General features: G+C 44.4%; 1 protein-coding gene across 3 annotated transcripts in view; it reads left to right on the forward strand.

The window, feature by feature from the left end:
• NAA38 (N-alpha-acetyltransferase 38, NatC auxiliary subunit) overlaps window positions 1–27,746 on the forward strand; it is a 491,136-nt gene that overhangs the window by 372,961 nt on the left and 90,429 nt on the right. Inside the window, exon 3 of one of the 3 annotated variants that reach the window (XM_044077284.1) lies at window positions 4,968–5,064. The exons of the other annotated variants lie outside the window; for them this stretch is intronic. Within the exon in view, the coding sequence (XP_043933219.1) occupies window positions 4,968–5,056 (89 nt within the window). The 3' untranslated portion in view covers window positions 5,057–5,064. Of the gene's footprint in view, window positions 1–4,967; window positions 5,065–27,746 lie in introns of those variants that run through there. 3 annotated transcript variants of the gene reach the window in all.

Raw genomic sequence — 27,746 nt, forward strand, 5'->3', positions numbered from 1 at the left:
GAAGCGAAGGCAATGTGGTTGAGAGAACTGCTTGAGAATGTTTTGTAGAGAAGAACATGTGTGGTGTGTGTGTTTTGTGAATAGTTTGAAGCTGAGTGAATATAGCCGGTTGAGCTTCTTTACTATTAAGCAGTGGTAGGATGCATTAGCTGCAAACCTGGCTGTTTTGTTAAAGCATGCCTCTTATTTAGTAGGGTGGCTGATGAGTGGCAAAGGTGTCAAATCCTGTTGTGCTGCTACCACTGGGTGCAGCATTCCTAGCATTTGATGCAGAGCTATCTGAAGTATGTAATACAGGAAGGGCAGGAGGTTTGGGGAGACTGTGTTGGGCTGTATCCCAGATGTCCTGGCTACATGTGGAAATAGTGGTGGTGATGCTGCTACCTGAGGGAGTGTGACGGCCTTTGTTGGAGGTATGGTTGCAGGTTGTGATGTTGCTGTTGCTGCATGTAATAGTAAAATAAATAGAGAGAAACAAAGTAATAAACAAATGTAGTAAATAGAAAGGATAGTGACATCAAGGGTGGGGAGTGAGAAATCCAAATGTAGCGAGTACATACAGCTCATAGGTTCATAGGTTTATACTAGGCTATCTGCCCGAGGGCATTTACAAGCCTAGCCCATAGTTTTGTGGCTTACGCCACCCCTTTAGTATGGGGAACTATACCCATTATTTTGCTGTGCCTCTGTCGAGCAGTGACATTGAGGTAATCCCTGAGGTACATCTGCGATCTCCCATCCATTGGTCCAGATTTCTCTTGAACAAGGCCAGCGAGGTGCTCTGCCTCACATATACCGGGATTTTGTTCCACAGCATAGGGAGTCTTTGGGTGATGAATCTATCCCTCCAGCACGTCCTATTAATAGCCGTGTCGAGGTTTAAGTCTCCCGCCCTTGTGGCTCTGACGGATCTAGATTTGTTGAGGTGAAGCATATTCATCAAATCTGGGTTTGACATGGCCTTGTATGTCAGGCACAGGTCACCTCTGAGCAAGCGGTAAGCGACTGAGTAGAGCTGAAGTTCTTTCAGTCGGGCAGCATAGGACAGATTTTTGAGACCCTTTATCCTTTTGGTGAGGAACTTTTGTGGCCTCTCCAGCTGCTGCAAGTGTCGGGTCAGATACATTCCGAATGGGGCATTGTACTCAATCATTGGTCTGATGAGTGATGAGTACAGGGAAACTATGACCTCCCTTGATCTAGATGTGAATCCCTTCATGATAAGGTGGGCAATGTAGAAGGTCTTCCTAACTACTTATGGGTGTCGAATGACAGGCTACTATCAACCTGGGTCCCCAGGTCCCTAATAACTTCTTCTGTGCTCAGTGGATTGCCAACTATATGGTAGCTAGGGGTAACCTTGTTTTTCCCGAAGGGTATGACTATGCATTTTTTGGCATTTAACTTTAGGCCATGGCTCTGGCACCAGTTATCCGTTTCTGTGAGACCTTTCTGAAGGATATCTGTCAGATGTGTTTTCGACTACGGCGCCCAGTTTGCAGTCATCTGCAAACTTTGTCAGCCATAACCCTCCTGTGTTTGCTTGTACTTCGGAGAAGTAGATGCCAAACAAGAGTGGGCCCAGGACTGAGCCCTGTGGGACACCACTTGTGACAGGCTTAGAGTCTGACATGGCGCCAGCAACTCTGACCCTGTGGGTTCTGTCACTCAGCCAGTTTGCAACCCATCTTGTGATGTATGGGTTAACATTTAAGCTGATGAGTTTTTCAATGATACCCGAGTGTGGTATTGTATCGAAAGCTTTCGCCAGATCGAGGTATGCTGTATGGACTGCCTTTCCCTCATCAATGGCTTTGGTGACTGTTTCGAAAAAGTCAACCAAGTTTAAAAGGCATGATCTGCCTTTGACAAAGCCAAACTGGGTTGGATCCAAAGTCTGCAAATTCCCTATGTCTTTGTTTATGAGATCCATTATGATCCTCTCCATGGCTTTGCAGATAAGGCTTGTTAAGCTAATGGGCCAGTAATTTCCAGGGTCGGTGGAGGCACCGCCTTTATGAAGTGGGACCACTGTCGCAGTGCGCCACTCCCTGGGTACGTATCCAGAGGTAAGACTATGATTAAACAGCTGTCCTAGCTGTGGGTTTAATTCCTCGTTGAGTTCGTGGAGCACACAGCCGGGGACACCATCAGGTCCCATGGATGCTGTGTTTTTTGCTTTGGAGAGAGCAGTTCTCACTTGGGCGTGAGAGATGTTTGGGGGCTACAATCGCTTGGTATAGATATCTCTCCTTTTGGGGGTTTGCACTGAACCTGTCAGCCAGTATGTTGGCAATGTCTGTAGGATCAGTAATCTTCACATCATTTTGAACTAGTTCTGAGCATATCTGGGAGTTTCCTCCCAGGTTTCTAACATAGCTGAAGAAGGCCTTATGATTGTCTTTTGAGTCTTTAGCTATTTTTCTCTCAAAGTTTGCTTTGGATGATTTTATGAGAGCTCTTAGTGTTTTACTTGCAGTGATCAAAGGTGTCTTACCTTTTAAGGATTTTGCTCTATCTTGTAGTAGCTTCCTCCTTTTGTTGTAGAGTTTGTTTATGGCTGGGGTCCACCAGACTGGACGCTTGCCTTTGGTACAAAGAGTCTTTGTTTTGCTTGGGATTGCCTTATCCATGCAGTCCTGTAGGTGCTGGTAGAAGGCATTTGTAAGTGATTCAGCGGCTTGGGTACTGTTTTGCGCGCTCGGGCCTTAAAGGAGACCACACTAGTCTTTAGAAGTGTGAAGTCGGCTTCGAGAAGTTCTTTACTGTGGTCTTTTTATTTCAGGTGGGGTGGGATGAGGACCTCCAGCGAGATTAGTTTGTGATCTGATCTCACCAGTGAGGGTATACTTCCGGTGTTGAACATTGTGCTCCCATGTTCGTGATGATGAGATCAAGTATGTTTTCTCCTCTTGTGGGGATGGTGACCAGTTGTTCCATGGCTTTTGAGTTTATGAATTCCAGGAACTTTTGGGCTAGGGTATTTGGGCTTGAGTAGTGTTCCCAGTCTATATTAGGGTAATTGAAGTCACCTAGTATGATGGTATTTGGAGATACATTTATCCCCTCCAGTGTTTTCAGGAAAGCCATGTGAGGTTCCTGAGTTTGTGAGGGTGGCCTGTAACATGCTACAATTTGCAGAGCAGTCTTGCCTATGGTTAATTGCACCTGGATGGTCTCCGATGCATCGTGCGTTGCCACCAATCTTGAGGTGTGGGTGTCCTTGATGAATATGGATAACCCCCCCTCCTTTCTTGGTATTGTCCGGATTTTGGGGCCGGAACGCATGGTATGAGGTAAAACCTGATAGTGCTGGGGTGCTCTCAGGAGCCTTGAACCAGGTTTCTGTCACAGCACAGACATCGATGTTCTCCATACTGAGAAGGGCCTCAGTGCATTTTGAGATTGAGACTTCTGGCATTGAGCAGCATTACCCTTAGCTTTTTCCTTTTTTGTGTTCTAGGGTGGTAGGTTTAGAATTTGAGCCTTGCCTAAAAAAGGCACTATGGGGGTGGCAAGAGCCTTTGCCAATATCCGGAATCCCAGGGGTGACAGGTGCAAGCCGTCCCTTGCGAAGCAGCGTGGCTTGTCCAGCATGTCATCCCAGGCAGACAGACATTGGATCCCCTTTGAATGACACCAGAGTTTAAGCCAATTGTTAAAGCTGATCATCTTATCTCTGTATTGTGGCATCATTCTTGGTGAAGGTAGGATACTGCTCAATATGATTCACTTTCACATAATAGTATGTAAATTAACAAAAGACAGTGTTCTAAGTTACCATTGCAGGTACTATACACAAGTGGGTGGGGGGTCCAAACCCACAGCCATCACCACCTGCATTCCAAAAGGTAAATGCTTAACATGATGAGCTACCTGACAAAATAAAGGAGTCTGTAGTCCAGTGCACAGTAATGATGTCTTGAGACAAGCTGATCAGCCATACCTTTTGCTAGCAGGTTGTAAGCAAAGGAAGCACGTGTATTGACATAGATTGTACATGAGACAGATGGCCACCCACCCCAAAAGGTTGCTTATCCATATTTCGTGCATCTAATGCTTTAGGTAGTATAATAAAACTGAATCCTCAACTTAAATAATATAATACAAAGGGGAGGGATGGAACCTACAGGCATTCTTACAGTGTGGGAGCACAGCCTTAACATACTGGCCACCTTGTTCAAGTATATGGCAGGATGCATGCAGAAACTCAAGTAAAAAATATAGTAACAGTAATACCGGTACCTTTGACCCATGCCAGTTATCTAGGAAGTGGCAGTGATTTATGAAAGGCAATACAATCTGAAAATGAGTTTCTACTACTTTTACCATTGAAATCTGTAGAGTTTGAAGTATACTCTTACTGGTGCTTTCATAGGTGCAGCTATCTATTCACTTCAGTGTCCTCAGATGCTGTGAAGATAATAAACCCTGTGTAGTATCTGTGGGGCTGTGAAGATAAAGGGCCCATTGTAATGTCTGGATATTACACAGGGGCAGGTTATATGTGTATCTAAGTAATGCTTACAGCACATGGGTAGTTTTAACTTCTTCCTCCCATCAAACTAGGAGGTTATGATTGTGTTACCTCATGTCACTAATGCTGATAGCATTGTTCCCCTTTGTGTGGGATGCAAGTGGCAGAGATAACAGCCTAGCCTTGCGTGTTAAGCCTTGTACTGAGGCCCTTGATGGCTGTCCTGCAGGAGCCTCCAGATGTATTCCTTATGAAGGGGTAGGGAGAGATTTTTGACTGCTCCACACAGCACTTGTGCTTTATAAAAACAGCACTACCCTCCTCTTCTACTGCCAGGAATTCTCAACTTGAAGAATTTGTGAAAAATTGTGGAAAAATCAGTCGGGTCTCATGTGTCCCATCTGCCTCACAGAAATGTAAATATTGATGGGCAACTCATTTGTGTGATGCATGACTGTCTCGGGTAATAATATTTTATTATGATTCACAGTGGCAAGGTGTGAAACATTCCAGTCCTGTATTCCTCACTATACTGTTAAGAAAGCAGGCACTTCAGTGGCTTCATTGACTGACTATTAGATGTGGAATTACAGATCCCCCTGGAGGCATGACATGGACTCCACATTTGCAATGACGCATACAGATTTCTAGGAATCTGCACAGCAATGAGGAGACATAAGCATGGTGGTTAGCAGTGACTTCATGCAAGCTGAGAGATCGAGAAACAAGGAGTTGAGCTGTAATTGGCAGAATTATTGTGCCCAGCCAGGGAAATCTGCACAATAATAAGCATGACTGCAGGCGGAGAGCTTCACCATACCATGGATGAAACTTTAGAGTAGGTAAGTTTGGAAGCTGAAAAAATACATAACAGAAGAACTGATCAAGCAAAACTACAATTCTGCTTTTACAATGCAAGTGGAACTTTTTGCTGGTCTATTTTTTTGAAGTACTGTTTTTCAGTGCTGTTGAACTTGTGGACGTTATAAAGAATAGGTTTCTCAGTAAGTGTGGTGGAAGGGTGTATTGAAAGGGGGTTTTAAGGGTAAAGCACTTGGGATGAAGAATTGTTAAGCATAGTGAGACACACCTGTCTGCTCATACTTGATGTTCTTCATCTCACATTGCTGCAGTCATAACCTGTGGGTAGTCTGCTGTCCTCGGTCGGCCCGAATACCAAAGTGTTAGGCTGGCGTCGGTCATGGTCGCTTAGATCTGACGTCAGTACGCCGTGGTACTAAAGCGCATGACCGACGTCATATCCTCAGTCTTTCTTGCCGAATGGTCCGAAGCAGAAGCAGCGTTTGCAAGTGCCGTTCGGCGTCCTGAAATTTTCGTATTCTGAGTTTCAGACCGATACCAAGTTGGGCTAAGTACCCCGTTGGGGAATATTTTTGTTTTTTCTTGCCTCAGTTAACTCCGGATGTCAGAAAAAGTGAATAATTGTATTTCTTGTGGGAAACCGATACCTCATAGGGATTACCACTCTCTCTGTATTCCTTGTTTGGGGCCTGAGCACGACGTAGTCGGGTGTCGCTTTTGTGCTAAATTTAATAAGCGCACCATTAAACGTAGGTTAGATTGTGCTAGGCTTGTCTTCGGTAAGCGGTGTAATTACAATATGCCGTCGGATCCTCCGACGCCCGCTACCTGAAGAAGCGTAAAGAGAAATCGTTGAAATCCAAGCAGGATGAGTCGTCCGTTCCGGACGCCGGTTCTTTAGAAACCACGGTGGAATCTATGGATCCGGCCGAGGTTTCAGTTGAGTCTCAGGGGGAACCTTTAGTTTTGCAAGATGTGGCCTCTCAGGAGTCAGGTCAGGCTGAGGGGGCCTCTCAAGTGGCTGTGTTCCCTTCTTTGCATAAGGTGGTTAGGCCTTCTCCCTCTGTCTCTAAGGTACCTTCAAGGGCCAGGCCTGGTTTGTCTTCCTCTGGCGTCAGTCCTAGTTCTGCAGGTTCTGTGCCTAAGAAACACATGCTTAAAATGGCAGAAGATTTGATTACCTTGATCAGAGGTTCTATGCCCCCTCCAGATAAGAGGCCTAGGGTGGAGCCAGAGGTGGAAGGATTGGAACATTCTTCAGATTATTCAGAGTCTTCGGCTGAAGACATTCAGGATTTTCCCCCTTATTCTGATTCTGACGCAGAGGATTCTAGTCCTTCTGCTTCCCCTCCAGAGGATTTTTCATTTTCAGAAACCCTGCATTCTATGAGGGAGCATTTTAAATGGGAAGGTCAGGATTTTTCAGATTCCCGTAAGAGGCTTAGGGGAATTCTTGTTTTTACCACAGCATAGGCCCTTGGCTATACCTCCGGTTTTGGATGTTGTACAGGATGTTTTCTCTGAGGCTTCCCTTAATCCAGTCTCTTTGCCTCCTGCCCCGGTTAAGCCAGACAGGTATTACAGGGTGCCAGAGGCTCATAAATATTTGTATAAGAGCCCTAGGGCTGACCCAGAAACTATTAGCCAGGGACCTAAGGGTGTCAGGGCTTCTGTTGTAAAGAATCCAGTTCCCATGGATAAGGACTCTAGAGCTCTGGATAGGTGGGGTAAAAAAGTGTATACCTCTTCCACTCTTGCAATGAGGGCTTTAAATTGCCAGTTTCATATGCTGAAGTACCAGAATTTTCTTCTTAGTCAATTGAAATCTAAGGTGGATGCTTTAGCAGAGGGCATAGAGTGTAAAGAATTACAGGATTTGGTTCATGCCTCTGATCAGGTGGGTAAGCATTCTTTGCAGTGTGGTTTTGATGCTTTACAGGCCTCCTCCAGGGTGGCTGCCACTGGATCAGTTATTCGCAGGCACGCCTGGCTTAAGGATCAGAACTTGTCAGAGCATGTTAAAGCTCGAATTTTGGATGCTCCCCTTCAGTCTGAAGTTTTGTTTGGTTCTCCTGTGGAGTCAGTCTTGAAGAAAATGGAGGACAAAGCTAAGTCTATGCAGACTGTTAAAGATTTTTTGCAGGTGCAGCCCCCTAAGTTTAGCAGAAATTGGCCTACTAAGGGATGGGCATACCCTTCGTCTGATTTACAGTCTAGGGGCAGATCTAGACGTGGTAGGGGCAGAGCTCATGCACAGGGTTCTTTTAGGCCTAGGACGTGGAGTTCCCCTGCACAGTCTACAGGTGAGGGCAGGGGCCAGTCTTTTCGTAAACAGACCTAATGACCTACATCTTCAGCTGCCCGATCCTTCCTGTCTGGCAGCTCCTCTGGGAGGAAAGTTGGCACTTTTCAGGCAAAATTGGCTTTTAGTCACCCAGGACAAATGGGTGTTGGACATTATAAACCGAGGCTACAAGTTTTATTTCCACACATTGCCCCCTTTCAAAGGCATGCCAGACGTTCCTCCTCAGCAAAAGGCAGAGGCTCACAAACAGATTTCTTTACTTCTTCAAATGGGAGCTATCCAGCAGGTCCCTCCATCAGAGGTGGGCCTAGGATTTTATTCTCGCCTGTTTCTTGTACCAAAGAAAGGAAACACTTGGAGGCCAATTCTGGATCTGTCTATTCTCAACACATACCTGGACATTCCGAAATTCAAGATGTTGACTTTGCAACAACTTCTACCTATGCTAGGCAAAGATCACTGGATGGTAACTCTGGATCTCAAGGAGGCTTATCTTCATATTCCTATCAGGCCAAGCTGCAGGAGATTCCTGCGTTTTCGAGCTGGGACTTTACATTATCAGTTCTCTGCATTGCCCTTTGGCTTATCTACTGCGCCCAGGGTGTTCACAAAGGTTCTGGCTCCGGTGATAGCCTTCTTACGGTTAAGAGGAATACAAATTTATCCTTATTTGGAAGATTGCCTGATTCTTGCTCAAGACAAAGACATGCTACTTCACCATCTTCAGTATGTTATGGCAGTGTTAAGGTGCCTAGGGTATTCTGTGAACGAAATAAAGTCCAGTCTAGTACCCTCTCAGGACATGTGCTTTCTGGGTGTGAGACTGAATACAGCCTCTCAGATGGCGTTTTTGACCCCGGACAAGCAAAGAAATCTTACCCTTTACTTCCAACAATTGTCTCTCTCCTGTCCAGGCTGACTGCAAGGACAGTCCTTCAAGCCTTGGGGTTCATGGCATCTTGTATTCTGGTGCTTCCCAATGCCAAACTGCATATGAGGAAGTTACAATGGTATCTCAAAAGTGTATGGACTCAACACTGCCACGATTTGGACACTGTCATTCAGATAATACCTTGCATTCAGAAGGAATTTCTGTGGTGGGCTCAGGAATGTCACCTAAACAAGGGACTCTCTGACCCGACCAGAGGCGAGTCAGATCTTAACGACATATGCCTCGGACAAGGCTTGGGGAGCTCACCTCAATGGAAAATGGGTTCAAGACACGTGGCCTGCCAGACTTCAACATTTGCATATCAACATGAAGGAGATGTTAGCAGTCCAATATGCATTGAGGGCCTTCAAGGATCTCCTTCACCCAGGACAAGTGTTGATTCAAACAGACAACACAACTGTCATGTGGTACATCAACAAGCGAGGGGGAACCCATTCGTACCCACTTTGCAGACAAGCTATGATTTTGTGGGAGACTGCTCTCAGTTTGCACCTCACTCTTCAGGCAAGGTTTCTGCCAGGAGCACAGAACTCCTTAGCGGATGTTTTGAGCAGACAGATGGTGGATCCCCACGAGTGGAAATTGGATCCTCATGTATTTTGACAGTTGACAGTGTTTTGGGGGACTCCAGACATAGATCTGTTCGCTTCTCCTCTAAATTTCCAGCTGCCAAAGTTTTGCACAAAGATGTTTCATCCAAAAGCTTGGAAAGTGGATGCTCTTTCATTCAGTTGGAACAATCTTCACGTCTATGCCTTTCCTCCTCTGCCTCTTCTTCCCATGGTGCTCTTGAAGGTCAGACAGGACAAGCCCTCCATGATTCTTATAGCTCCAGATTGGCCACGTCAGCACTGGTACCCTCTGCTGAGGAGTTTAGTACGGGAGCCTCCTTGGCCTTTGCCAGCAAGTCCACACCTTTTGTCCCAGGCAGGCAATCATTTCATCAATGTCAGGATACAGTCCCTGCATCTGGCAGCCTGGCATATTCTGTTCTAGACCCTGGAGGGTCGCAGCTTCCTCAACAAGTTTTGAATGTTATTTTTTAGGCCAGACGGCCTAGTACAAGGAAGGTTTATGCTGATAAATGGAGGAGATTTTTTCTTTGGAGCAAAGCAAAGTGCTTTGATGTTTCAGTACCTAATTTGAGTGTTTCACTTCAGTATCTTACAGAATTACTAGACAAAGGTTTGTCTTTCTCCTCTGTAAAAGTTCATGCTGCAGCCATTTCTGCTCACTATGACTGTGACCCACCTTTATTCTCTCATCCTTTGTTCAAGCAATTTCTTAGAGGGGCAAAGAACATAAGACCCCCGTGAGCTCCTACTCCTTCCTGGGATCTCAATTTTGTGTTGGAGAAACTCACTTTATCTCCTTTTGAACCTGCAGCTACAGCTGAGTTGAAGTTTTTGTCTTGGAAGACTGCTTTTTTGTTGGCCATTACCTCTGCTAGAAGGGTATCTGAATTACAGGCTCTAATGGCAGTTGAACCCTTCCTAATTTTTCATAAGGACAGGGTCTCTTTGTACTAACCCTACTTTCATGCCTAAAGTGGTCTCAAATGTGGCCTTGAACCAGTCTATTCATTTGCCTACTTTTTATGCTGATCCCCAAACTAAAGGGGAAAAGATTTTGCACTCTTTGGATATTCACAGGCAGTTGCGTTATTATTTGAGCAGAACTAAAGGGTTCAGACAGTCTCAACGGTTGTTTGTTTCTTTTGCTTTGGGTTCTCAGGGGAAACCTGTTTCTAAACAAACTATTTCTAAGTGGATTGGTCATTGTATTGCTTTTTGTTCTCATCACGGTAAGGAGATTCCGGATGGAATCAGACCTCATTCCACTAGGGCCACTGCCACTTCTACTGCTTTTCTGAGGGGTGTAGCTACTAAAGATATTTTGGAGGCAGCTACTTGGAGTTCAGTGCACACTTTTTCTAAACATTATCATCTCCCTCTGTATTCAAAATCTAGGGCTGGGTTTGCCACTGCAGTTTTGCAGGGCATGTTAGCAGCTCCCAATGCTTTATGATTTTGCCAACCTCCCTTTACCTTTGCTTTGGGATTCTACCCACAGGTTATGACTGCAGCAATGTGAGATGAAGAACATAGTACAGTTTTGTACCTACCATAAATGTAGATGTTCGAAGATCCACATTGCTGCAGTCAAATTTTCCCTCCCTCCTTCCCCACTGTAGTTTGGGATGGTTGTGTGGTTTGGGTTGTAAATATTGTTTGTTTATGGATGGGTGGATGTTTTCCTGTTTTTTGGCTATGGCCTTTCTTTTTAGGGCCTTCTGACATCTGGGGCAAGAAAGACTGAGGATATGACGTCGGTCATGCGCTTTAGTACCACGGCGTACTGACGTCAGATCTAAGCGACCATGACCGACGCCAGCCTAACACTTTGGTATTCGGGCCGACCGAGGACAGCGGACTACCCACAGGTTATGACTGCAGCAATGTGGATCTTCGAACATCTACATTTATGGTAGGTACAAAACTGTACTTTTCTTTTGTATACATTAAACACATCAGTTGCAAAAATATTTTTAATCCTCTGAAAAGCAGTCTTTGGATGTGCCTCCCTGTCACTATTGCAGTATTCTTTACATAAGGGATTTCTTACCAAGGATAACTTAATACCTGGCTAACATACCAAACCCTTTAGATCATATAGGCCCCAATATTTGCCATCACTCTGAACTCCGTTACCAAACGTTAGTCTTAATGCCTTTCTGCTGTGCTGGCTAAGCCACTTTCAGATAAGTGCGTCATTGGGGTCTCTCCTCTCATTTTTTCAGTTTTATATCTGTGTTCATGTCCTCCAGGAAGGGAAAATGTCAGTGTAGGAGACAGATTCTCCATAAAGACCATCATGACCGGTGTCTTTTTTGCTTGGGCGCTTTCTATGACTATAAGCAACTCATTGGTTTGTCCCCAAGACCCAACATAGTTTATCATTCTTGTCCATATACCTTGAGAACCAGTGACTTAAGCTATTGGCTAAGGGTACTTTTGTGGAATCCTGCCATCCTCTGGGCCAACCATCTGCCAAGGAGGAGCCCAAAAAGACTAGGTCTGATCCAGTTGCTGTTCATCCTCCCCCAGATGTCTCTCTAGAAGCTAGTGAAAGCCCTGAAGGTTGTCTGGTGCTTGCCTCTGATTCCACTGCCGTGACCCCATCAGAGGCCAGCATGGATATGAATTCTTACATGTCCTTGGAGGCTTTTCTCTGCTGTGGGCATTGAGTTGGGAACTTCTACTGATTGTTTCCAAGGAACTCCAAGGAATTCCTCTAAATTTAGTGAGGGAGGAGGTCCCTACTACCAATATTGAATATTGTAAAGGATCTGAACCACCGATGGTACTTGGGATGGACATCCCACTGAAGAAAAAGGAGACTAAACATTTTTCCGCTGTTGCTAAAGATCCCCAGCATGAATGGCAGGATTTTACTCTGGGTCTGTTTTAATACTTTAATGGCCTTGAAGCATTGTCAAACCCCCTTCCTGGTCTTCCACCACTGTTAAGAGGCCTGAAGAGTTGGATTCCTCTGATTCTGGGGAGAAATCCCTTGCTTACTCACATTCCTTTCCTCTCTAGGTTATGGCTCAGAAGAAAAGGTTTCTTTAAGTCCTTATTCCTCCTTGGAAGAATTATTCTTTGGGGATACTATTGTCTGCATGATGGACTGTTTTAATTGGGATTGCTCCCAGGTTTCTAACATCCAAAACAGCTCCTACAGTTGTAGTCTCCCAAGCTGTCTGCTGTCCCTCCTGTATTGGCAACCCTTTTGGATACCTTTACTGCTGCGCCTATAGCTCCTGATTCTCGGCCTCCAAGTGGTTCCATTTTTATCTCGGAAACCTAAGTTGTTGCCATCTGCTAAGCTTTTTTCTTCAGAAAAGACCAGTTGAGCTATGGAAAGGTTGGGTAAGAAAGTACAGGGTGTCTTTTTTAGGGCTGCCCAGACCCACATGACCAAGTATGTTTTGGCTCCACTTTCTCAAGTGACTAAGGTGGCATCTGACCTTCCTGATTCTGATGGGAAGGCTTCATTCAGCGATTCCCCTGCTAGGTTCCACTTCCCAGGTAGCCCGTCACTGTATAAAATGCAGCTGATGCCTCTTCCAGGGTTGCTGCCTTTGGTTCTGTAATGAGGCATTATTCTTGTCTACATCTTCAGGCTTTACCTGATATTAAAGCCAAGCTGTTGGATGCCTCTTTGGATAGGAAAAATCTTTTTGGGACAGCTACTGCGGACCTATTCATGGCCCTCCAGGATAAGGGTAAGGTCCTGCTGAAACTAAGGCATAATTTTGTCTCTCCTGTCCCCAAGCTCCAGAGAAATTGCCCTTTAAAGTCTCCTTTGTTCATAGTTCTCTCCTAAAGGTAAGAAGGGATATAGGAGGATTCCTCTTGGTAAATCCATGCATAGTACATCTGAGAATCCTTCTTTTCAGGACAAGCCTGTATCTGTTTGACATCTGGCCTTCCCTTCCCCTTGTCCAGGTTCCCTTGTCTCTCTGCCTTTCTTTATCTCTTCCAGATTGGCATTGGATCAACTCAGACTCTCACGTGTTGTCTATTATTCGTCAGGGGTATTTGATGATTTGGAAATCTCTTCTCTTCTTAACCTCCTCTAGAACAGCTTCTTCATTTCCCAGTAGTTATGCAATCTCTTTTGTATCAGGGCACCATTCAGCTTGTTCCATCCACTCAGGTGGGGATGGGGTTTTACTCTAGAATGTTTTTGGTTCCTCAGAAGGAGGATATATGAAGACTAGCTTTGTATCTTTGTCTGCTCAACACCTTTCTCAAGGTTCCTTATTTCTGAATGTTGTCTTTTCAGACCTGGCTTCCTGTTCTTCCCCAGGCCTTTTTGGTTTCCCTAGACCTCAGAGATGCATACCCTCACATCTCCATTCACCCTGTGTTCAGGATGTTTGTTTCTCTGATGTTCATCATGTTACACTGCTGCAGTTATTACAGTTGGGTTATCCTGCTGTCAGGCGGTCCCACAGCAGCCCGAATTCCAAAGTCTTGGTCCGGTGTCGGTTGCTGTCGCTTCTTCCCTGACGTCAGCGAGCCAGGGGAATATAAGATGCATCCGACGCCTCTTTTTTGCCGCGCGGTGCCCAAAGCAGAAGCAGTTCGCATGTGCCGGTCGGTCAACTCCTGAGATTTTCGAAGTCGAATTTCAGATCCGAAGTCTTCAATAAAGCTAAGTACCTCATTGGGAAAACTTTTTTCTTGCCTCAGACCGATGTCAGAAAAAGTTAATAATTGTATTTCTTGTGGGAAGCAAATACCTCATAAGGACTTCCACTCTTACTGTATTCCATGCCTAGGCCCTGATCACGACGTCACTAGATGTCGGTTTTGTGCTAGATTTAACAAACTCACTCTAAAAGACGTTTTGATTTTGCTTTGCACTACTTTGGCCGAAGGTTCAATTATACGATGCCGTCGGATCAGCCGACGACCTCAATACCAAAAAAACACAAAGACAAGGATAAAGACAGGCATCCGAGGTCCAAAACCGACGACGAAACCTCTTCTAGGCCAGTCGCCGGTTCTCAGTGAGGTGCTTTCGCAGCCCCTGACACCCGCTACCTCAGACCCACAGGCCGCTTCAGACTCCCACGTGGAGACTTCTAGGTCTCTGGAAACTCAAGGTATTGGGCCTACGGAAACTAATCCCTCAGATGGGTCTGGAGCCACTGAGCAGGCATCAGCTTCTGAGGGTGTTTTCAGACCTTCACAACTCGCCATTAAAACAACAGCCAAGACAAAGGTACCATTAAAGACAAAGAGACAAGTACAGCATTCTCCTGGACAGTCCTCTATGCCTAAGAAACATGCTTAAAATGGCCAAAGACCTCATTACTCTAATCAGGGGTTCCCATCCCCCTCCTGAGAAAAGGCCTAGGCATGATACAGACTATGACTCCTCTGATTCCTCTTCAGACCAGGGATACTCTCTACCCCCCTATGAGGACTCTGATGCTGAAGAATCTATCCCTTCAGCCTCTCCTCCTGAGGGTTATTTGTTTGGGGAAACTTTACATACTATGAGGGAGCATTTCCATTGGGAAAGCCAGGATTACTCAGAATCCAAGAAAAGGCTCAGGGATTTCCTCTTATTGCCTCAACACAGGCCCCTGGCTATTCCGCCTGTGCTAGATATTGTGGATGATGTGTTTATCTCCTGACTCTTTGCCCCCTGCTCCAGCCAAGCCAGATAGGTATTATAGAGGTCTCTCACAAGTTTCTTTACAAAAACCCTTCGGCTGATCCAGAAACTATTTCCCAGGGTCCAAATGAGGTTAAGGCTTCCATTGCAAAAAAATCCGGTACCCTCTGACAGAGATTCCAGAGCTTTGGATAGCTGGGGGAAGAAAGTATACACTTCTGCAACTTTAGCAGTAAGAGCTTTAAATTGCCAGTTTCACATGCTTAAGTACCAACAATATTTAATGGCTCAGTTAAAACAGAAAATGCTTGCAAGCACAGAAGCTCCTGATGGTAAAGAAATGCAGGATTTATTGCATGCAGTTGAACAGGTGGGAAAACATACTCTGCAATGTGGTTTTGATTCTTTAGAGGCCTCTTGTAGAGCCGCAGTTACGGGTTCTGTAATTCGAAGGCATGCTTGGTTAAAAGAACAAAGTTTACCTGATCATGTTAAAGCAAAATTATTGGATTCTCCTTTACAGCATGATACTTTGTTTGGTGTTAAGGCAGAAGAGGTGTTAAAGAAAATGGAGGATAAAGCTAAATCTATGCAAACAGTCAAGGATTTCTTACAGGTTTAGCAGAAATTGGCCAACAAAGAATTGGTCCTTTCCAGTGTCAAACAGGCCACAGAGAGGCAGATACAGACGCCCAAGAGGCAGATCTCAACCCCAAGGCTCAAACAGACAACGACAGTGGGGCACCTCAACCCCAAAAGGTGGTGAGGACAAGTCTCAACCTTACAGGAAACCGTCACAATGACTTTCCCCTTCATACGCCAAGCACGTCCCTTTTGGAAGCCCCCTTAGGGGGAAAACTAGCACTTTTTTCTCAAAACAGGCAAACAATCATCCAAGACAAATGGGTCCTGAATATTGTGTCTCAAGGTTACAGATTCCACTTTCATACTTTACCAAGGCTAAAAGGAATGCCAGACCTGACACAAAATCAATGGGCAGAGGCACAGAAACAAATTTCAGCCCTCATGGACATAAGAGCTATTCAAAAAGTACCACAACAGGAACAAGGACAAGGATTTTACTCAAGACTCTTCCTGGTCCCCAGAAAGGACAAGGCCTGGAGGCCCATACTAAACCTTTCAATTCTGAATACTTACCTGGATATTCTGAAATTCAAAATGCTGACATTACAGCAGCTTCTACCCATGCTGGGTAAGAAGGCTTGGCTTGTTACTCTGGACCTCAGAGAGGCATACCTGCATGTCCCTATCAGACAAAATTGCAGAAGATACCTCAGATTCAAACCTGGTACAATGCACTACCAATTCTCTGCACTGCCCTTTGGCTTATCTACTGCGCCCAGGGTCTTCACAAAGTGCCTGGCACCAGAAATTGCATTTTGCAGACAAAAAGGAATTCAAATATATCCATATCTGGACGCCTGCCTCATTCAAGCAGAGACAAAGGACATTCTTCTACAGCATCTGGCGTTTGTAAAAAGGTTGCTTATTTCTCTAGGGTACACAGTAAACGAAAAGAAGTCAAAACTAGTGCCCTCGCAACAGGTTCCTGGGTGCCAGCTTAAATACAACGGCCCAGATGGCTTACCTCACGCCAGACAAACAAGTTCAACGAACTCAATATTTTCAATTGCTGGCAAAGTCCCATCTCCTTGCAAGAAAAATTCTGCAGGCCCTGGGAGTCATGGCATCCTGCATACTACTAATACCATATACCAGACTGCATATGAGGAAATTACAATGGTACCTGTAAAGTGTTTGGACTCAACACTCTCACAGTTTAGAAGCACTAATACCAATGATTCCCTGCCTACAACAGGAGTTTCGATGGTGGGCACAGGCATGTCACCTAAACAAGGGTCAGCCTTTCACCCAACCCACAACCAGGCAAACTCTAACAGATGCTTCGGATTACGCCTGGGGAGCACACATGGCAGGAAAATGCATTCAGGGCAAGTGGACCACAGACCAGATGCATCTTCACATCAATCAAAAAGAGATGTTGGCTGTTCAAAATACCCTAACAGCCTTCAAGGACCTTCTACATCCGGGACAATTACTACTAAAGACAGACAACACCACAGTAATGTGGTACATAAACAAGCAAGGGGGCACGCATTCTTATCCCCTATGCAGGCAAGCCATGACCTTGTGGAACACAGCTCTAACGTATCAAGTTCATCTACAAGCACAATTCCTGCCAGGAAAGAAAAATACTCTGGCAGATGATCTAAGCAGAAATATGGACCCTCACGAATGGAAATTGAATCCACAAGTCTTCAGCATGGTAATGCAAAAGTGGGGATGCCCAGACATAGATCTTTTTGCATCCCCACTGAATTGCCATCTACAAAAATTCTGCACAAGGGCTTATCACAAACAAGCATGGAAAGTGGATGCTTTTCTGTTCAGCTGGAAAAACCTAAAAGCGTATGCCTTCCCGCCACTGCCTCTCATTTCAAAGGTACTCCTAAAAGCCAGACAAGAAAAACCACAGATGATCCTGATTGCTCCAGACTGGCCACGCCAGCACTGGTACCTTATCTTAAGGAACTTGGCTCAAGGCCCACCATGGATTTTGCCCAAATTCCACACCTTCTGACTCAACAAAACAATCAGATCCTGCACTGTCAGCTCAAAACCCTCAACATGGCTGCATGGCAGAAACATTAGTCAAACAGACAACACCTTTCTCTAAAGCTGTTATGGATGTCATTCTGGAAGCCAGGAGGCCTAGCACCACGAAAGCTTACTCAGAAAAGTGGAAGAGATTCTGCACCTGGAACCAGGCTCAAAGCCTTGACCCTCTTGTTCCAAACATTCCTCAGATTTTACAATACTTAACTGAGATGCTGGACACAGGCCTATCCTTCTCATCAATTAAGATCCACACCTCTGCCATTTCAGCATATTGCAACACGGATCCTCCTTTATTCTCTCATCCCTTGCTAAAGCAGTACCTCAGAGGGGCTAAAAACATAAGACCGCCCTGCAGAGCACCAGCACCAACTTGGGACCTCAATTTCCTTTTGGAAAAACTGACCCTACCACCTTTTGAGCCAGCCAATACAGCCGATCTAAAATTTTTATGGAAAACAGCTCTGCTCCTGGCAGTAACTTCAGCACGAAGAGTCTGAGCTACAGGCATTAATGGCAGTGGAACCTTTTATAATTTTTCATCAGGACAGGGTTTCTTTAAGAACAAACCCTACCTTTATGCCAAAGGTGGTATCTAGTGTGGCTCTTAACCAAACCATCCATTTGCCAACTTTTTATCCAAACCCCCAGAATAAAGGGGTGAAACTTCTGCATTCTTTGGGCATACACAGGCAGCTACGCTTCTACTTGGACAAAACAAAGGCTTTCAGGAAAACTGAGCAACTGTTTGTAGCGTATGCTGCAGGATCACAGGGCAAGGCTATCTCAAAGCAGACTGTATCCAAATGGATAGGACACTGTATTCGGTACTGCTACACACAGCATGGAAAATCAGTCCCAAATAACATTAGGCCACATTCCACCAGGGCATCAGCCACTTCAACAGCCTTTCTCAGAGGAGTACCTACCAAGGAAATTTTGGAGGCGGCAACTTGGAGTTCAGTGCACACCTTTACCAAGCATTACCACCTGCCTCTTTACTCTAAATCCAGAGCAGGATTTGCCACTGCAGTTCTGCAGGGCCTCATAGCCAATCCTAACTCTTTATAGACCAGCCACCCAACCTCAGCTTTGGGATTCTACCAAGTGTAATGACTGCAGCATTGTAACACGATGAACATAGTACAGTTTTGTACCTACCATAAATGTAGATGTTAGAGTGTTCACACTGTTGCAGTCCAGGTTACCCTCCTTCCATCCCCTCAGAACTAGCTGGGCTTATCTGTACCTTTCTAATCCTATACAACCTTTGGGGTGTATTTGCTGGTAACTGAAGGTATTGTTTTTATGGTATATTTTTGATAAGCAATATGTATTGCCTACCTATTTGGGGGCACCTGACATCTGGGGCAAGAAAAACTGAAGAAAATGGCGTCTGATACATCTTGTATACCCCTGGCGTGCTGACGTCAGGGAAGAAGCGATAGCAACCGACGCCGGACCAAGACTTTGGAATTCGGGCTGACTGCGGGGACCGCCTGACGGCAGGATAACCCAAGTGTAATGACTGCAGCAGTGCGAACTCTCAAACATCTACATTTATGGTAGGTACAAAACTGTACTTTCTTCCTCACATTTTCAGTTCTGTGCCTTTTGGCTTTTCTACTACCCCTTGGTATTCACTAAATGCCTCACTCCTATCTTTTTTTTTTTTTTTTTTGCTGCTTCTGGGATACCGATTTTTCCCTATCTGGATGGCCTGCTCATTTAAATTCTTTCTCCCAGTCTGTTGCAGGATCTCCAGTTTACCAGTTGTCTTTTTCCCATGCTGGCTTCTCTTCCTGCTTCCAAGATTCTGTCTGTCAGTCTTTTTCCAGTCTCTTCTTCCTCTGCCTTCTCTCATGGACTGGGAATTTCTCAGGGTTCTGGGATTTATGCCCTCAACTATTCCCATGATTCCTCTTGCCAGGCTTCATATGAGGAAATTTCAGTGGCACCTCAAATCAGCGTGCTTCAACACTGCAACCTTCAGAAGTTCCCTGTTCTTTCTTCCTTGTCTCAAAACTCAAGTTTCAGTGATGGATTCATCAACTCTCAATGTAGGACTTCCCTTCCAGACTCTGATTCCTTTTTAGGAACTGTTCACAGAGGCATCATACTTGGGGTGTGGGAGCTTCTTGTGGCCCCCTAGAGGTCCAGGATCACTGGCTTCCTCATCTGAGGTCAGACCTTATCAACATAAGAGATGAGAGCCTTGCTTCTGGTAGGATCCAGCTATCATGTATCTACATAAGACAGAGCCCCTCACTATCACTCTTCAAGAGGAACCTTGATGAGTGGTGGATAACAGAAAGTTCACACCGGGGATCACACCAACAGCACTACTAAATAGGGACCAAGGGTACTAGCTGCTAGTACAAAGGTCTAGGGAACTACTAAAGGGGCAATGAATACCGCACAACGTGGCTGGGCTAATATATGTCTTCGGGCAGATAGCCCAGTACCAACCTATGAACCTGAGTGACTCTTCAGGCAGTTTACATTCCTTCAGAGCTCAATTTAGTGCAGACTCTTTGAGCAGGTCCAGAACACAGGCTCAAGAATGGATGCTTCACAGAGATTTGTTTCTGGACAAAGTCTGTCTGACTTGGAAAGTGGATGCCCTGTCTTTTCCTTAGAAGGGAATGTTTCTGTATGCCTCCCACCCTTCCCCTGTTGCCATGAGTTCTGCACAGGATGAGGCAAGACTCTCCCAAACTCGTTTGTGACCTGCTTTGACCTAGACAGCATTGGTTCCCCCTTCTTTTTCACTTGGCCAAGGGCACTTACCACAAGTTACCTCATTGGATGGATTCTCTTAAACAAAACAAGGGATCTCTTCTCCATCCTCACGTGTCCACTCTTCAAATGACAATGTGGGTGATAAGGTTTTGATTCCTTTTAGGTACCTCTTTTCTGATGATGTGCTGCAGGTTCTGCAGGCGGCCAGGAAACCTATTACCAGAAAATTATATATGGCCAAATGTTAAGATTTTCTGTCTAGTGCCGTTCTCACCATCAGGATCCCCCGTTTCCTAAGTGAAAGTATGATTCAAGTTTGTGAAATTAGCATTTTTTCAAACTTTGACAGCCAAAAGTGCTCTTCACTGCGAGTCCTGCAATTCATATGGAGTAGCATGCATCAGTAGTATATTTAAATAATATTGTAAATTCTTTCTTATGAGACCCATTGCTCCTACTGCTGTTGGAACTGTCTGGGGATATGCTTCTACACTGCCCTTATTTCTGCCTGCAAATCCTGTTATTTTAATGTCTCGCTCTGTATATAAGGCACTGTAATCACTGGGTGTAGCAATTTCAATGATCAATGTTACTGTGGTCTTTTCATGGACTACTATATCTGGTTTTCTCACATCTGTTTTTTGAACTGTTGGTAATGGGCGGTCCCATGAGATATAAACTTCATTCGTGTTTCCAGAGCTTCTCGGCTATTTCAGAATTGTAATGTTTGCACAATCCCCAATGCAATAGTCTTGCCACAGTGTTATGTCTTGTAAATACAGTTGCAAGTGCAGGCCATCTGCCATTAGTGCATCACACCTAGCACCTGCATTTGTCAGTTCCCCCCATGTTTAGTGAAAGTTTTGAAACATGAAGAGAACAAATCTAAGATGACTTCCCTTGTTAGTTTAGCAGAAAGCATACAAGTGTTAAAACAGGAATGGAAACCAAAACAGAAGTCAACAAAAAAAAAATCAGGTAGCAACTGAATGTGCCAAAAAAAAACAGCAACAAAAGAAAGAATGTAAGGAGGATGAGAAGACAAGAAGTCTGGAAGAGGTGCAAATACATTTGCAAGTACAGAAAATTCCTGGAGCCTCATATTGATCAGGATCTCAGATGTGTACATAGTCCACTATCCTAGGCTGGTGATACTAACCCTTATTATTTTGGTTTAAATTCACTTCTTAACCATTCCTGTATCAGATCCTGATTGATATGATGCTGCAGGAGTTTTTTGTACTTGCAACTGTATTTACATCTCTTCCACAGTTCTTGACTTCTCATGTGATCCTTATATTCTTTTTAGTTTTTTGACGCATTCAGTTGCTGCCTGATTTTTTTTGTCTACTTCTGTTTTAGTTTCCATTCCCATCTAACACTTGTACTTCTGCTAAACTAAGCGGGGAAGTCATTTTAAATTTGTTCTCTTCATGTTTCAAAACGTTCACTATTTTTGGATCTTGTGAGGTCAGCAGATATGTAAGCAGTCCTGTGATTGCAGGTCTATCCATGTAAACAGTTTTGATAAAGACCATACCTCCTTCAGAGCGAGAAATATATAATCTTGGTATAGATTGACTTTTATATATGATTTGAGAAGTGTGAAGCATTTTTCTTGTTTTCCTGTCCAATCTATCCGATACCTTTTGGAGCCAGTCAGTCAACCCAAAACTGTTAGAGCAGGAAGAGCATACTGGTTTATAGCTTGTTCTTTGTTCCTAGATGTCAGGGCTGTTTTCCTTATTAATTTTTGTTTTCTTAAATATTCTTTACTGAGTTTTATTTGCATTTGTTCATCTCTCATTGTCAGTCCTTCATCATTTCCCAAATATTTATATAGTCCCTCTTGCTCAGTTCCTTTATATCGGTTTACACTGAAAATCAGGAAACTGCATCAGTCAACCTGCATGTGGTCGAATTGCAGTTTTCAAGTTGGCAGAATACTGAACCAAAATGTTTCGACTACACTATAGCAAATGGGTAGTGTAAATCGAGCATTTGGGTTCAACATTGTGCAAGAGGATGGCGGTTCAGTGAGGAACAGGGAATTAGCCCATTTCCTCACTGTAATGCGATCTTGGAGTTGGTATATTTAATGTGCAGGGGGGTGTGGGGGGTGTAACCCCCTGCAAAGTAATAGAATTAACGTACCATTGACTGTATAGTTTAATGGTACATTAATGTGCATAGCAGGAGGTGAGTGACGTCACCTCCTGCTATGTCGAATACATTGAACCACGGTTGTCGATGTATTCATTTTTGCTTTGGTTTACTTTTCGGCATTCCCAATTCCATATTTTGTGTCGACCGAAGCAGATTTGAAATTCCAATAGTTAAACCCTTTATATCACATTCCTATTCCAGACTGATATTTTCTTAGTGCTGCAGCTTTCCTGCTGTAAACATTGCTTTTGCACATTTATCACGACCAAATCACATTCTTATATCAACTCAGAATGTTTTGACCACTTGCAGTTGTGCTTTCATCTCCTCATCTGATGAAATGTACAGTTTTAAATCATCCTCAAAAGAAACCGAGAAATGTTTTCACTGTGTTGCTGTGTAGCAGAAATGAACTTTTGTATTTGTTTCCTACTGAAGGCTCCAGAGTAGCTTCATGTGACAACTTATCAGATGTTTCCTGTTCCACCATTTCTTAGTTTGGGGACTCGCTCTTCCATCAAGCTGTGACATTACCAGAGTTGGATTTTCTACACTAAATACTTAACTTCACCAAAAATCCATAACATCCGATCTGATGTCAGTCTTCATTTGTTCCTTGACTTGTGGGCTCTGTTCCGAAATCGGAACCAACTCAGCTGTACTACAGCCCGGGAGGACCAAAAGAACTCTAGCTTTTCTAATTCTCCTCTCCCTTTTATCTCGGATCTTGTTTGCCACTCCAGTGACAGACATTTTGCCAAATCTCTCGAACTAAGTACAATTATATTCTAAATCTACTTGGTTGTTTTTTCATTTGTAGCCTTTCTATTACTTGGTCTCCTTTTATTAATCTAGAATCTCCTTACTATACTCTCTTCTCCGTTAAGCTCCTTTCTGTCTTTTTTCCTTTTTTCACTTTGATGAATTCTTCACTACCATAGTTGGTTAACTTTAATTTCCCTTTTAATTTCTACTTTAAAAAAAAAAGCTGTCTAGTTTATATGTACCACTGGTATTTCTAGTCTACCACTGCTGGTAGCAACCCTTTTTCTGTATACTTTAGTTCTGCATTGTGTAAACCTTTTCCTATATACCCTTGGGTATTCTAGGCCTGACATTGCTGGTAACACTGTTCTGTAATTTTTCCCCATTTCTAGTTTTTCAGCTCTGTGTACCTAGATATGGCTGATAAAGGAAAGGGCACCTCTGGCTTTAAAAAATGTCACAAGTGCAATAGGAAGATGCCTAATTATGATGGTTACTTGTTATGTGTATATTGTTTAGGCTCATTACATCTTCAAGAAGACTGCTCGATATGTCACGGATTTAGTCACCAAGCCTTTGTTAAATGAAAAAGTAAATTGATGTTAACAGGCATGCTAAAATCATCTTTTGAGGAGGCTTTATCTGGCTCCAAATCTAAGAATGGACCCTTTTCTTCTCCTTCGAAAACCGAGAAACATAAATAAAGTCACTCGGCGCCGACCTCCCCCTTGGTACCGGTAACGAAGAAAGCTAAACTAGAGGGTCCACAAATGACAATGGAACCAAAATTTTCTGCTCCGGGACCTCTGGTATCTTCGGTACCAGTGCGGACACTTGAAAATAAATAAGTTTCGGAGCCTACAACCTCAGTTCTATCCACAGTACTGGCACCAACACCAACGGTTCTGACAAAAATTTTTGAGGGACCGGAGTTCACCTTTCTAAGAACGCAATATTCCCCATCTATAGATCCATATGTGGGGCAACTACTTAGTCCATTTTTAGGGAGAAGAAAGTCAGTACGGCAAACTTTTCAAAACGGCTCCAATACAAATGAAAAAAGAAAAGAAAAGCAGGAGTGTGGAGAATTCAACCACGACCTCAGTTGTAAAACAAAATGAACGCTTTATTGAATATTGCGTTTTCGTCCAATAGACTTCATCAGAAGATCATTCATATGATGAAGTCTATTGGACGAAAACGCAATATTCAATAAAGCGTTCATTTTGTTTTACAACTGAGGTCGTGGTTGAATTCTCCACACTCCTGCTTTTCTTTTCTTTTTTCATTTTTAGGGAGACCTAAATCTCTATCTACTCAATCAGGCTCTTGGTGGGGTGAACTACCAGAAATGGACGTGCTGAGGCTGGTGGATCAGGTTCTTACGGTGAGAGGATTGCCTTATGTGTCCTTTGATGTTCTTCGTGTTTCACTGTTGCAGTCATCACATTTGGGTTATCCCTCAGTCGGCCCAAATACCAGAGGCTTAGTATTTCTGCGTCGGTTGCTGTCTGTTCAGGTCTGATGTCAGGTCGTCAGTAGTATAAAGTAAGGTAGCTGACGCCATTACATCAGTCTTTCTTGCCGAGGAGCCCGAAGCAGTTCGCACAAGTGCTGGTTGGCTGCTACCCAAGTTTCATTTTCCGAATTGAAGCTGAAGTCTTCTAAAGCTAAGGACCCCGTTGGGGGTTCTTTTTTCTTGCTCTAACCGATGTCAGAAAAAGTTAACAATTGTCTCGCCTGTGGAAAGCAAATACCACACCGAGACTTTTTCTTACTGCGTCACTTGCTTAGGCCCAGACCACGACATCCCTCACTGTCGCTTTTGTGCTTTAACACCAGAACTATACGTCATCGGGCCCTTACTGTAGCTAGATATTTTCGCTCACAGTCCTCAAATTCTGATATGGCTTCGGTAAGCCATCCAACAGCAGATCTCCTGAAAAAAATGTAAGGATAAAGATGGAAACAGACCGCACAAGTCCAAACCTACTGATGACGCTTCCATTAAGCTAGTAGTCAGTTTTCTGGTCCTCGGGTGATTTTGCAGCCCCTGATGCCTGCTTGTGTGGATTCGCAGGCCGCTACTGAGACCCTTTCGGAGTCCGTTATGCCGGAAAACTCTTCATTGACTAAGGGTTCTGTGGTTGTCTCTACCTTGGCACCAGCTTCCGAGGAAGTACTTCGCATTACCGATGCGCAGCACAAACCGACTTCTTTTGCATCTACCATTCTTTCAAAAACTACCGAGTTTCTAAGGACCAGGGTACGAATCACGCCCAAGAAACTGACAACCCAATCTCCGGCACCTGCTTTCTTGCCTCAGTCTCAAATGCTTAAAATGGCGGAAGACCTTATAATGCTTATCAGGAGAAGCCGAGCTACCCCTTCTAAAAAAGAGAGATTTGTCCCCAGTAGTTTTATCTGAACAGGTGTCCGATGACTCTGATGCATCTGAATATGAAGAAATGCAACCCCTCTCTGCTTATGAGGATTCTGATGCAGAGGAATCCATTCCTTCTGCCTTTTCACCTGAGGACTTTTCCTTTGGGGAAAGCCTTCATACTTTAAGGGAGAATTTCCAATGGGAATGTCAGGACTACTGTCTAAAAAGAGACTCTGGGAATTCTTAGATCTTCCACAGCACAGACCCTTGGCCATTCCTCCTGTCCTGGATTGACTCCTGACACCCTCCCTACTGCTCCCAGAAAACCTGTCAGGTGTTAAGAGTCCCTGACTCGCACAAATTTCTTAAATCCTAGTAAAAATCTTACTGCTGACCCTGAGGTTATTTCTCAAGGGTCTAAAGGAATTAAAGCAACTTCTGCTAAAAAAATTCCCACTCCCTCAGATAGGGACTCCCGAGCATTAGACAGATTGGGTAAGAAAAGTATACATCTCTGTTACTGTTGCTATTAAGAGTACTAAATTGTTAGTTCCATGTGCTAAAATTCCAGCAACATACCATGGAACTCCTCAAACAGGAAATCTCATCTTTTCCTGCTTGTGCAGAAAGTAGAGTTACAAGAGTTAATGCATTCTGCAAGTCAAGTAACTAAGCACACCTTACACTGTGGTTTTCACACCCTAGAAGCATCTTGCAGAGCAGCAGTCAACAGTTCTGTCCTTAGAAGGCATGCTTGGCTTAAGGAACAGGTCACACCATGGTCACAACATGCCAGACCATGTCAAATTTAAATTATCGGATGCACCCTTGCACAAGGACAACTTATCTGGCACCATGGCAGAAGAGGTCTTAAAAAAGATGGAAGAAAAAGCTAAATCTATGCAGACAGTTAAGGATTTCCTGCAAGTCCAGCCACCCAAGTTCAGTAGGCATTGCCCCTCCAAGCACTGGTCGTTTCCTGCTCCCTCAAGGTCAGTTCAGCCCAGACCCTAGGGAAGAAGACCCCCCCCCCCCCAGACAACAGCCACAGGGAATGCAGAGATCAAAGCAATGGAGTTCCTCCACTTCAAAACAAGGAAGTGGAAAGTCACCCCCTCATGGTAAGATATCGCAATGACTCTCCACTTCCACTCCCTCCCTCTGCCCATTTGCACTTGCCCTTAGGAGGAAAACTTTTCTTCCATGCAAGCACCTGGCCCACAATTACCAACGACTGCTGGGTCCTCAACATAGTGTCCCAGGGATGCCGATTTTCTTTCTACACTCTACCAACCCCAAAAGGGTTCCTATATATATTCCTCCAAACCAATGGGCAGAGGCCAAAAAGCAAGTCTTTTCCCTGTGCTCTATGAGGGCAATAGAGCACATTCCTGCAGAACAGATAGGCTAAGGTTTCTACTCCAGGCTCTTCCTGGTATCCAGAAAAGAGGGCACCTGGTGCCCCATCCATGATCTATCCATTCTAAACCCCTTCCTGGTGATACCAAAATTCAAAATGCTCACCCTACAGCAGCTACTACCTATGCTCTCCAAGAATGCTTGGCAAGCCACCCAGGCCTACCTCCACATCCCAGTCAGGGAATCATGCAGGAATATCTACGTTTCAGGGCAGGATCTCTGCACTTCCCTTTGGCTTATCTACTGCTCCCAGAGTTTTTACAAAATGTCTGGCTCCCGCCATTGCATTTTGCAAACAAATATTCAAATGTACCCATACTTGGACTGCCTAATTCAGGCAGTCAGGAAAAGCTGCTCAAGCACCTGGCCTTTGTAAAGTCCCTACTGACCTCCCTAGGGTACGCTATCAACGAAAAGCAATCCAAACTAGTACCCACCCAAAAGATTACATTCCTGCGGGCAAGCCTGGACACAGCATCCCAGATGGCATTCCTTGCACCAGAAAAGCAAACCTATCTGACAGCCTATTTCTCTCAACTAGTCACCAGTCCCAGTTATCCATAAGGAAAATCCTGCAAGCTCTGGGGTTCATGGTATCTTGCATTCTACTCATTCCATATGCCAGACTGCATATGAGGAAACTTCAGTGGTACCTAAAAAACCTTTGGTGTCAACATTGTCAAGACCTGAAAACTCTTATACCAGTGATACCTTGCCTAAGGAAAGACTTTCTTCTCCCCACCCCACACTGCCCAGACCCTCACCACAGACTCATCAGACTATGCCTGGGGTGCACATCTGGATGGCAGGTGCATACAGGGCCAGTGGAGCCCATATCAAATACATCTGCACATCAACC

The sequence above is a fragment of the Protopterus annectens genome, chromosome 7.part0 (genome assembly GCF_019279795.1).
Source record: "Protopterus annectens isolate FY-2018-M chromosome 7.part0, PAN1.0, whole genome shotgun sequence".
Lineage (NCBI taxonomy): Eukaryota > Metazoa > Chordata > Ceratodontiformes > Protopteridae > Protopterus > Protopterus annectens.